The sequence below is a fragment of the Haliotis rufescens genome, unplaced genomic scaffold (assembly GCF_023055435.1).
Source record: "Haliotis rufescens isolate VD_foot unplaced genomic scaffold, xgHalRufe1.0.p SCAF_17, whole genome shotgun sequence".
NCBI classification, from domain to species: domain Eukaryota; kingdom Metazoa; phylum Mollusca; class Gastropoda; order Lepetellida; family Haliotidae; genus Haliotis; species Haliotis rufescens.
In genome coordinates, this window is record NW_025963857.1 from 19,575,704 (window position 1) to 19,589,243 (window position 13,540).

The window sequence follows — 13,540 nt, forward strand, 5'->3', positions numbered from 1 at the left end:
GTAATTAAACTTTAAATGTTATTGCTTTTCCGTGATAAGGGCTCTGCTGTGTTACCATGACAACTCATGTCGAGCAGCAGGGGGTCAACCGAATGGGGTCGAAGGTGAAAACAGACGACAAGCTAAGAAGATGGGAGCCAGGGATTGCGGCAGAAATAAATATTTGACTAAGACTCCCTGAATTCCCCCCCTGTGGCTACTCCATCGGCAAACACACGCGCAGCCCGAACCAATGTACACCTTCAACACCAGTCGCCCCAACGTGACTTACGTTCAAGGTCACAAGGTCTCGCGCATGCGCAAAGATGTCGCAGAGGATAAAACTGGATTCTTTTTCGAAGTTGGAACATCACCTCTGAATATTGTAAATCTACGTTTCCCATTTCTTGTATTACTTTCAGTTGAAGCAAACACAAAATTAAAAAGTATCGACAAACATGTACTACTAACAACACAACTAATTATAATACTCACCATCGTTGATGAGTCTGTGTAGGATGCTGGCCATTTCCTGGCATTGTCTGACGCCATACTCCACGGACTGGTCCTCTTGTAGACCCAGGTCTGAACATGTCGTTAAGGAAATAGTATGTGGGATAGTGAGGTCGTAACGTTCCACATGTCCAGCGGATCTATTCGTTACTGGATAACGCGTCGATAAAATGAGTTACATGACGACTTATAACATTTTGTTCTGACAATGTTGTTTAAATATCCACTGAAATAAAAACGGCTGTCGTGTTATAAGTTGTAATTCATAACTACTATCATTTCTGATCGTTCCATTTCTGATGACTGAAGTCTTGTCAGATTGAATCATCGTGTTTCAATTGCACTCCAAGGGTCGAGATGACCTGGAGTGTAACCTGCATCACAAAGCGACAGCTATGTTACAAGTGTGTGTTCTTTTAGCGTTAATATAACACCTTCGTTCAAGAGGTTTTACTCTGGGTAGACGAAAGTGAATGATGGGCGATTATATCAGCCTGCAGCGTTTAAACAATCACCAAAGACCAAGTCTTGTAAAAAAACTAGACAGTGAAAGTGATGGAGAAACGGAACAGGAATGAAGACTAAGAAACGTTATAACGCGACCTAGGCCTCGACTATAAGCTGGGTCTGTTCAGTGTTTGTGAAAGATCCATATCTCGAGTTTGCTCTAACGCGTCAATTTCCTGCACACAAACAATAGGACGGAGAAAACAAGAAACAGTAGTGAGTACCAGTTGTAGATTGACCAGCCTCTGAATGCAGCCTTAGCTAGATCAAGAATTGCATGTTTGATCAAACTTGGCCATGCTCAACTCAAACAATCGCAAAGCCCGTCAAACACTACCCCGAGACATTAAGAGACAGACTTAGCCTCCAAGGTCACGTCGCCTCCTGATCAGAGCACGCTCCAATCACGGACTTTTTGAAGCAAATGAAAGGAATCCCTCCAGATTCAGTTTATGACAGAAAGCATACCGTTAAATACCCAGATTGTTGAACATTTCTATTTCAGTCGTTTGAAAGGGACGACAATAGCATCCTCTTAACATGATATAATCTTAAGTGCTAAACACACGGCTGGGTGGGACAAGCAATGGAATCTGAGCCGATTCATCTCTACAATAGTAGCACATATAAACAGAATGACGTCAGCGAGTCAGTGCCTATTGGAACGTTATTTCATATATTGTTTGGTTGTATCTTCATGCGGAATATGTGTTTTATACTTCTTTGGTGAAAAAAGAACGGCGTGAAAAGTCAGTTTTCTTAACGCTAGTCATGATATTCAAGAATAACAAGTCATACCAGTGATTGACAGTGTGATCAACGCCCGAGCCATCGGGGTACGATGATACGCATTCAACCAGGTCAACTAGCCTGACCATCCGATCCATTTTACTCCTATTTGAGGACTGGTGAGTGAGTATGGTTTTACGCCGCTGATAGCAATATTCCAGGCAATGTCACGACGGGGAACACCAGAAATGGGCTTCACACATTGTACCCATGTGGGGAATCGAACCCGGTTCTTCGGCGTGACGATCGAACGCTTTAACCAGTAGCCTGGGACATAGTCTAGCATGCCCAAGGGACACAACTACGAACAATTCCGACGACAAATGACTAAGCCCCCCGTGCCCCCCAGAAACTCAATACCAGTGGCGCACACGTCAGTACTACCCACAGGTGGAGGTGGGGGGCAAGGGATAATACGCTGTTGTGGATAAATTACATCAAATTCTCATTTCAAGATTATCGCATGCTGCCCGGTTACTTGGTAATACAGAGAGTAAATACACTTAGTAAATATCTCACTTAAGCAGATACTCATATTTGCCCACAAACTGCGAGGATTAACAAGGGGCAGTATGATATTTCTAATCGGATCAACAGGTTATAGAGACTGGGCGTTGAGGGCAGATAAGTACGGGGAGGGTGGCGTATTGACAGAATGTAGATGATTGTTGACATTCATATCAGCATTATCAGCCATCAAATTTGATTACTCTGCACTTTATCTCTCATCATCACAGATCAGAAGAGACAGAACTGCTTCCTTTACAGATTGTATGCAGCAGATCCACTAAACGTGCCACATCGTTGCATAGTCGTTAATCCCCATTACACGCGCTGCTATTATTCACGTCAATGCTAGTCACATGTATGTCATTATTGTGAAGGGTAACGTCTATAGAAGCACACTGTATATTGAACATATGGATATACCAATGCAGGAGTTGCCCACACCTCTAATCCGGCACTACGGCTAATTGATACACTGCTGTACATTGGGGAGTGTATTGTCGGCTATTCAGTGGCGTTCGCAACACAGGAGGTGCCGACCGACCCTCAAGTGTGCGGGTCATACCTCGCTGAATCGTTGTGTTGTGTTCCCTCGTCCGGTTGGATCGGCGAGCTCGGGTGTGTATGGTGTTCATCACTTGACGGCGATGACCGGTTTTGTGGCGAACGATTTTGTTTGTTGTTTAACGCCGCACTCAGCAATATTCCAGCTATAGGACGGCGGTCTTTAAATAATCGAGTCCAGACCAATCAGTCAAGTGATTGATAGCATGGGCATCGATCCACGCAACTGGGATACGATGACATGCATCACCCAAGTCAGCGAGTCTGACCACCCGATCCCGTTAGCCTTCTCTTACGACAAGCATAGACGCCTTTTACAGCAAGCAAGGGTTGCTGATGACGAATTCTAACCCGGATCTTCAAGGGTATTTGCCTATAGACAATCCTTATTGGTGTAGTATGGTGTTTATACTATACCCAACGGCGTGGGGATTCGGTGTCAGTATGGATCCTTAGCAGCCTATGCTGGTCGTAAGAGGCAACTTAATGAATGGGGTGGTCAGGTTCAACTTGGTTGATAGCGTGTCATCATACCCCGACGGCGTGGATCGTTGCTCATGATATCAATCACTGGGTTTTCTGGTCCACACTCGGATCACTTGGCCGCCGCCAATTTGCTGGAAGACCGATCGCATCTTACGATCATCATAGGATGATGGGGACCTATTCCAACCCGGTATGTCCCTGTAATTTGGGTGCTTCAGGTTCCTGGTGAGCAGTCTATCCAGTGAATAGGGAGTATCCACCCCAATACATAATTACACAGCGATGATGTCATTGCTGTCAGGCACGGAACATACATGTGAGAAAACGGTTTTCCATTTTGAAAATATTTCATGAGTCTCCATGGTGGAGTATGGTTATCGTCCTCAAGAGTTCGCAAGTGCAATCCATACTCAGCTCGTGTACGCATGCGCATATCAAATACCACGTGTTGCCATGACACGTCCCTGCGTTTTCACGACATCAATATCCCCCTGCGTGCAATTAGTAAAACAGTCCATTTATCATGGTTCTGTTGCCATGACAACAAACCCTCGCCCCCACCTGTGACATACATTGTATATAGGCTAAATATATGGTTGTACGACTCAAGCATGAACCGTGTCCTTACTAATGATATGTAAACGATATGCAAATATTATGCAATGTGAAAATAAACTCAGCGACAGTGACGTAAGGCATATACTGTCGTAAAATGCTTGAATGCGCTGTGGATTGTGACCCGACATTTGCATGACAGCGTGTCATATTTAGGAATTTTAGACTGCAGCACCCTGCCTTGGATAGCAAATAAAACATGCCGATATCGCTGCATGCCGTAAATAGGCACGACGGGTGGTGCCGCAATGTGGTCTTAGGTTATGTCGTAAAGGTGCCAACCCGCATTCATTTGAGACTTTTCAGGAAACTGTAACAACCTATGTCAAATTTACACCGGCAAATGTTACTGTGCAACAAGACGAGATAAACATCGGATATCCAAGCATGCATAAAATTGTTCATTAAAACGTTTTTCTAAAGATTGGCGATTAAGTTTGGCTGGCGAATAGAATACGGTTATTTTGTGGGACGAGCCTGGAGGGATGGCAATGCGTTGACAATAGAGTTATATATAACAATCACACGTCATTGAAATCGCGCACCTGTTGTACTCCTTAATCTTCTATCTATAGCCCAGCAGACACCGAGATAACGGTAGATTGTACAAATACCGGTACTGACTGCTCGTGCCATTATGACGCAACTGCTTCAGGGAATATGTTCAATTTCGACATTCGTAGCAACATAGCATCTTTAACGTTCAACAGTTAGATTGTTTGCGAGGCGTTGCAAGTGTCTGAACGATTTATGCGGATCATTGAGACACTACATTGCTCATTTGTTGCTGCGGAAAAACCATAAACATTAACAAGAAAGAAAACGGCTGGTCTCTCATCCGTCATATTCAAGACAGCCATTAACCCCGAATACCTTGGCCGTCGAACACCACACCAACAAAAACAACACATCTAAACGTTATGCATGGCTATCTCGCCAGCACCCCGAGGGGGTACGATGTCACGTGACCTAGATGTGACCTAGCCTGAGGCAAGGGAGACACGCATCATCCATCACCCACAGCAATAGGAGTCTCCGTACCCCGGAGTCAAACACATCGCAAATCAGTCCAATGTGACAACCGTTACCTTTAACTGGGGAAGACGTTGATCTGTCATAATCTCCTGCTGGCGAGATAACTCGCCCGGATCAATCACATCGGTCACCATAAAAGTGTCACTAAGGTACATCTACATCTACTTCCTCCTAGGGGCGGTCGGGTAGCCTAGTGGTTAAAGCGTTCGCTCGTCACGCCGAAGACCCGGGTTCGATTCCCGACATGGGTACAATGTGTGAAGCCCATTTCTGGTGTCCCCCGCCGTGATATTGCTGGAATATTGCTAAAAGCGGCGTAAAACCAAACTCACTCACTCACTCTACTTCCTCCTTGCAACGACTACCGCTACTTGAAGTCGGAGGATGAACGGGATGCAGGGTGTATCATGCATCTACAGCAGGTGTGGACTGCCTATGGATTCCCTTCCTGTCACGCCTAGCCTCCAGCTCTCAAAAATAATCAACAATTAGAATCGTAGTTGACTTTTGGGTGAGTGAGGGAAATAGGTTGAATGCCCCCACAATCCGCAATAATACAGCCATATATCACGTCGGAGAGCATTCGCCCCAACAGCACCAAGTGAGACCGTGGTGATATGATGGTGTTTATGCGTCGTGCATTGTCTCTGAAGAAAACCTCTTCACCGCTGCATAATCTGGATACCGTATAAACCCAAACAATGACCCGAGGCCCCGGGATACCCATCCCAACGCCTGTCGTGTTCTTAGCATCCATTATGTCATCACCCGTGTCACGGATCTAATGCACCTATAAATTGTTAACACGATTAATATGCGACTTGATCCCCGCACCCGTATCGCACACTGCGGGTGCTGTCATATTAGCATAACCGACTGTCGGCATCCAAGAGTGAAACGGTGCGTGTTGACACGAGCCACATTCTCCCACATTTCGTCACGGTCTCACTCGGGAGTCTGACGCTGTGGCTCCGTGCTGTGGACGACGTACGTGGACATCGTTAGTAGGACGAGAAAGGCCAACCATGGGAACTCGGGGCCTAATGGCGGCGTCCTGTGAGCGCCTTTTGTCACAAAAGTCTTGTATTTTTACAATGTACTGTTATCCTAACAACAGACCACGTAACTGAATCTGGCAGGCCGTCATCTGGCTACTGAACCGTGTCCTCTCGTTCACGCACCCTTTGTCCCCGGCGCAGATCGGGTAATAGTAATTAGGGAGGCAAACAATTTGGCTCGACTTCAGGTCGGAATCATAAGTTGGACAAAACTTTACTACTCCAATAACAACTGAAGATTATTTCTATGTGGTTGCACTGATGGGCGTGGGTTCGACGTTCGTGCTCCTTGGTACAATGACCCATATATCTACACTATCCCCTTGCCCCTCTGACACACCTCCCCCTCCCCCTCCCCGCAGAGGCCTGTCAGCTGATCGATGAAGCTGACATGGGATGGAGATTAATTATACACAGGGATTGTAACCTCATTTTAAACAGTTATAATACCGTCACTCCATAATTCCGAACGCTATCTAATAATCTTTCGTCAGTCCCTCACAGCAGAATCCCCCCTCACCACTCCCTCCATTTCACTGGTGCTCTCGTCTCAGTCGAGCAACATGTTAATGTAATATCTACCCAACAATGGCCTTTCCATGCTAGGCATCGCACATATGGATTTCTATAGGAATATGATAAATTTACTAAATAACGCCGTTATTGAACACACGACGGGGCCCAATTTATTGATAAACAGCACACAGACCGTTAAGCTGACAATCTCCGTGAAGCATAATAAATGCCGGCAGATTATCAGCAAACATATATTAGTGAATACCCGCATGCGCTCTAAACGACTTGAGGGGGTGGGGGGTGGGGGTGAGGGGGTAATGAAACTTGACAAGATAAAACATGACCGTAAAGTGATGACATCTGTTATCAACTTCAACGGGAGTGATAAATTCAAGTTACACAATACTGTACTAGCTCAGGCACTTTATGTCTCTTAACCTACACCACGTGTCTGTACCGTGCACAGTCGCTTCATGTAATTCTATACACCCGGACTTGAATCATATTTATCATCATATTCCAGGTATAGATAGGACATCACCGGCGTTGTTGCATTTACGAGTGGCCTATTTACCAGAGCTGATTTATTCTTGGTTCCGACATATCGATGACTTACTTCCCAGAACTGTTCTCCGACACCTCCGTGTCAACTCCGACCTCCGTTCGGTTCTCAGTATAATTATGGGGACAAGTTGATTACGATACCAGTTTGTGGTTAAATATCGGGGAGAAAATACAGAGTGTAAATATGTACACAAACTTAACCCCTGACGCGACAAAACGTATACAAATATGTAAATTTCTTTTATATACGCGATCTGTGCATCGTCGCTGTCAAACGTGACAGAAGGGTGTTGGCTGAACATGTCGTGTACATACAAACACGCTATCTCCCTACTGCCGATCCCAGACCGGGTATAAGGGGCCACAGTGTATCAATGTGGGTAATACGGGTGGATATGCACCCACGCATACCCTACAACTCACCACGCTCTGCGTTATAGAGGGGAAGGTCACGCTACATCCTTCATCCTGAGACAGAGGGTTAAATCAACACTTGTACGGACTGATCAGTAATATCAACACCACGACAAAAACAGCCCCATCAACAAACACGGTCGCCATGTTGAAGAAAACTGGAGGGTCACTTAGTGGATGGAAGAACACAAAGATAGATAAAATAAGGAGAGGGAACACCGGGGAAGGTGGGAGGTGGGACGTCTGTACATATCGTGGGAGATAGTCCGCCTGCATTTAACAGCGCTCAGCAACATGCGGTAGATCGTCTGCTTATGGATGGGCTCAAAAACGTGAGATAAATCGTCTGCTTCTGACTGAGAAAGCTCAGCAAAAGGTGTGAGATAGATCGTCTGCTTCTGACAGCTTAAGAAGGAATGTGTATAAGATAGATCGTCTGCTTCACCTTGAGCAAGCTCAGTAATGTGTGTGAGATAGATCGTCTGCTTCCCACTGAGCAAGCTCAGTAATATGTGCGAGATAGATCGTCTGCTTTTAACAGGGACATAAGCCCGCCCTGAAGAAGGACCCAGCGTGAGAAAGTCAAATTCATTCAAACGTTGGTATTTTGGAGAACCAGTTTGCCAAACTCACTTGATCATACAGATACTCAACCGGGGAAACCTGGTCTCAGCGTAATCACGGATAGGGGTTTTGTTTTAAGACTTCTGCCAAACATATCGACGTCTGGGTGTCACATTATAGAGGTGTGAAGCTGTTCACTGCCATGTTTAAACTTGGTTTGGAAAGCATCTGTGAAATTTAAGACTTCAGATAAAGCGAAACATGCAAATTGTGTTCGTGATACATGCCATGATTGACCATTGTAAGAGAAATCCAGAGTCAATGCATTGGCATTGTAAAGGTAGCCGACATTGTAGATATATCGTGTAGGGTTGGCATTACGGTTGATACGCCAGGGTAGAAAGGCTCTGATTTGATCAGTCGGGTGCAGGGCTAACTCAAGATGGGAAGAGTGATAGAAAGTCAAGCTGGGGAACCTGATCGGACCTTCAAGGAAAGTGGATTCGCTAATCTCGGGTAGATCAGCAGTCTGAGCGTGTACACCAACAACTCCACCCCGGGTACAGGTAGCCACATATCTCAACCAGTCCACTGGGTCGAGAGCCAGTCACTGATCTCACACAAACCAAAACCCTAGCGTGGTTGGAACCTTTAACCCAAGAATGCCCCTTGAACCAAACTGGGTCCCAGCAAGCCCTGCAAGCCCGACCAGCCGTCACCAGAGCCCCAGCAACCACGTCTCGGGCCAGCCGTCACCAACGGCCCAGCAACCACGTCTCCGGCCAGCTGACACCAGAGTGAGGCTGTACCGGACAACGCAGACCCGGCTTTTCACGGACCCCTGATTGCCTGTAACACCCGCCACGGGCAACAGGGGGCATTATGACTGCGGCGCACTGGGCCACACCGACCAAATCACGTTTATTGTCCTCCAGTCTCACTCCCAATTGTCCCATACTGTAAACAATGGCAAACAAGTTGATGAAAGACGCGAAGTTGATCCCCCTTGTATAACTACCAGAAACTTGAATTTACGCTTATCTTGAACATGACGTCATGTCGAATAATACGTTATATCACCAGAGAATCCGGTGGTGAACCTTGACCTCAGGTAATTAACCCTTAACCCCTGGACATCAAGCGGCCCTGGCTACCTGGCTACCTGTCTCCATGTGTTCTGCACACAGGTAGATCATATTGGTAGACTGAATGTGTCGACTATGAAGGTTTCGTTTGCTTGTTTGTTTTAACGCCGCTTTCAACATTATTCCAGATATGACGGTGGCTAAATAGTCGAGTCTTGACCATGATTGATACAGTAAACTACGGTTATAACGAACTCAAAGGGACTACTATTTTTAGTTCGTTATAACCGTAGTTCGTTATAAGCATATATACAGCATAACTACAGCAAATAGTCGGGACTAAAAAGTTAGTTCGTTATATCCGTCAGTTCGTTATAAGCGTGTTCGTTATAACCGTAGTTTACTGTATTGTGAACAACGATCCACACCGTCGGGGTACGATGACACGCTATCAACCAAGTCTTTGAGCCTGACCATCGATCCATTTAGTCGCCTCTTACGACCAGCATAGGTTGCTGTGGACCTATTGTAACCCGGAATCCCCACGAGGTAGAATATCTAGGTAGACCACATAGATGGACTATTTAGGTTGACACATACGCAAGTCCACACAGACTGCCGAGAAGCGAACCACGGCGCACTGCTACCAAACGATGCATACATATTAATGTATACATGTCTTCATTCTGAATCGAGCACCTGTTCTCGCCACAACATATAGTCTCACACTTCGTATACCTAAAGTGGACAGCAAGGCTCTACACTACATGCATTAAGCATTAGACTCCTGTTGCTGTCAATCCAGCGTATGCAGTGTACCGAACATGACATGTATATTGGAAATCTAGTCGATGTGTGCCAGACATAACCGCTGTTTTGCTCGTCAGGGACAATTTGAGCATATATTTCCCCTGATTTCCTACGTGTATAAAGGACAAATTATGTGTCTTTTACATATCAATGAGTCTGGCAGCAGTAGATATCACTGAATCGGACATTAACACGGGTAATTCAGTCGGGCGTTAATACTTATTATAGGACGGGAATATAGACATATCACAGTCGGGCATATAGGACATATCACAGTCGGGCATTTAGGACATATCACACAGTAGGACATATCACACAGTTGGGCATATCACATAGTAGGACATATCACACAGTCGGGCATTTACGACATATCACACAGTGGGACATATCACACAGTTGGGCATTGAGGACACGGAGCTGCATGATGGGGGCGCTGTAAGGACGAGACAGCGCTATTTTTGTGTGCTATATATATATAGGGTCAAGTCTGTTGTTTACCCAGTGGCTGAAGGGGTCAGGGCAGTATCATTCGTAAACAATATGTGTCTAAGCTGGCCATATCTGTGGTGTACCTATCGGTCTGATGGACTAATGTGTAACTTTATTGGTCGCAAATATATAAATATGGCGTACACTTATAGGCGAAGAAAGTGATGATCTCATATCCCATATTCTCATATCCCGCATGTCCTTACATGAGGTGCCACGGTATTTTATCTCTTACCCCCTCCCTCACCATCTCACCATCTCTCCATCACTCACCCCCCCTCTCCCTCACACTCACTTTCACACTCACCTTAAAGCTTAATTCTACAACTTATAAGCTTAATTCAACAGTAACTACGTGATGTAAATAAAGTTTGATCACGTGACCTGCTTCACCGCTGTTTCAGCTACTGGTGATATCATCACGATATATCCCCAGTCACTCAAGCAGTTCATATTTAGCAACTCCGCCCCAGAGCCCCGATATACCGCGAAAAAGCCCCTTAAACAACCCGTTCCGTTTTAAAAACGTGATAAGTTTCCGTCACTTAATGGACTTCCGTCGCTTCATCATTTCAGGGAGTGTTAAGACTAAGTCCCGGTTTTACCACATACTCAGTATATATACTCAGTACCCCGTTATATGCATGTACATTCGACACACCATTCCTGCATTTCTATATCTTAAATAACCGAAGATCAAGGATGAGATTGTTTCAAATGAAGAGGGGAAAGAGATCCCCAGGGCCTGCCCCTCCAGTGTTACACACAACGCTGGCTGTGAGAATGTTTAGCGCCACGCCTTTGGAGGCGCGCTATGGTCCGTTGCATGTGAATACTGGTTGATGTATATGACACTACACCCGAGTGCATGGGGCCTGGCCCTGTGACGCTCCGTAACTCACGACACACAGACCTACCAGGCATGGAGAATGCATTATCTCGTGTATGGCATCTCAGACCTGACACATCAACCGGCAATGCTGGTGGCAGTTCACTCAGGACACTATATTGTCAGACATACATCTTATTTAGTCACCAAACAATTAGCTAGCACAGATACCCTGGCTAAAGGTGAGCTAGGACTTCGGGTACGTTCATGTGTCAAGTTGTTTCTGACCACTGTCCAGGTTAGATACATTGCCAACAGCAATATCACCAACAGCAACAGCAACGTCACCTACAGCAACATCATCCACATCTACATCACCTACAGCAACATCACCTACATCTACATTACTAACAGCTTCATCTACATCACTAACAGCTACAAACATCACCCACAGCTACATCACCCACAGCTACATCATCCACATCTACATCACCCACAGCTACATCACCCACAGCTACATCACCAACAGCAACATCACCTACATCTACATCACCCACAGCTACATCACCCACATCTACATCACCCACAGCTACAAACATCACCCACAGCTACATCACCAACAGCAACATCACCTACATCTACATCACCCACAGCTACATCACCCACAGCTACATCATCCACATCTACATCACCCACAGCTACATCATCCACATCTACATCACCAACAGCAACATCACCTACATCTACATCACCCAAACATCATCTACATCACCCAAACATCACCCACAGCTACAAACATCACCCACAGCTACAACCATCACACACTACAGTCATCACAACTATCACCTAAGCATCACCTACAGCTACATCACCTACAGCAAAATGACCCACGGCAACATCTAAGCCTACATGACCAACATCTGTTTCATCTACAACTGCATCCCTTAAACTCCATCACATCCACCTACAGCCAACTTCAACCGTCACAAGACTTCGTCAACATACACATGCTCGAGGACCCAAGACGAGTATGTCAAGCCATAAAGCTGCACCAGGTCCCTCCGAGCTGGCGGGCTGACCAGTAGCTCCAGCCCAACGCCTGCATGAGCTGGTCCGCATGTCAACACGAGACATTCCGAGACGTCCAGAAGCCCAGAGACTGTCGGGACACTCCACACACAGAGTGGAGAGACTTTAATGCGCTGCCTCGTGTAATACCACATCCTGTCTGGTAGTCTTTTCGATATTGCCCCGTGAAAATCTATATGCCTTGAAACCTATTTGATATTGCCCAGTGAAATAATATATATTGCCGGTTAAATCATACGATACTGCCCGGGGATCTATTCAATATTGCTGGGCGAAAAATTCGACATTTCACTGTAATCTATTCGATAATGCCTCGTGAAAATCTATATTCCTTGAAACATATTTGATATTACCCAGTCAAATATTATATATTGACCGGTTAACCATTCGACATCGTCAGGTGATATAGTCCATATTGATGGGAGAACTATTCGACATTGCCCCATGCCACTCACGAAATACACACATTTCCCAAAGCGTTAGAGACCAGATGGAGAATGACGATGCTACTTACTAGCCAATCAGCAACACTACAACAATTTCTCGGTAGCCTTTAAAATATCGACTCTGGACCAGACAAACCAGTGACTGAGCATGAGCCCCCATATCCAACAAATGATATCCAAACTTGACCGACGTGAGACAAGGAGACTCGTGTGGAATTTGTACAGCGAAGTATATAATAGGACGAATACTGATGTAACCAGCGTCTGTGTGTTGGATTATAGCAACGGCTAAAGCCTTCTAAGGGTCATGTTGTGGTAATAATTCTAATGCCACACCGCTTAAACACAAAACGAAATAACTCACCCATGTACTCCAACAGAATCACACATTGTCACATTCAATGTAAAAGGATACATTCCAACATTTCTTTGATATTTTTTATAGTGTCCGTTTTGTAGAATCTCTTGAATTCCCTCCTGAGATCGTAGAAGGAGCCACAGTAAGACTGAAGGGAGATGTTCTTGGTACATGCCTCCGGGTGCAGCAGCTGACGTAGATGGTTCTGACCATCCGTCACAAAACAGAATGTCCTTGACCCGTGGTCAGGGTGGGCACCTTTAGCACACAGGAACCGGTCAAACTGGAAAAGAGAAACCATGTCATGATTGGGTTTGCAGGAT

At 45.5% G+C, this 13,540-nt stretch overlaps 1 protein-coding gene across 2 annotated transcripts in view; it reads right to left on the reverse strand.

Annotated features, from left to right (window-relative positions):
* The window catches only part of LOC124133911 (RNA-binding protein fusilli-like), a 29,722-nt gene that overhangs the window by 13,111 nt on the left and 3,071 nt on the right, over positions 1–13,540 (reverse strand). For both annotated transcript variants that reach the window (XM_046498494.2, XM_046498495.2), the window contains exons 3-4: positions 13,275–13,500; positions 475–564 (exon numbers count right to left, since the gene is read on the reverse strand). In XM_046498494.2, the coding sequence (XP_046354450.1) occupies positions 475–564; positions 13,275–13,500 (316 nt within the window). The remainder of the gene's footprint in view (positions 1–474; positions 565–13,274; positions 13,501–13,540) is intronic.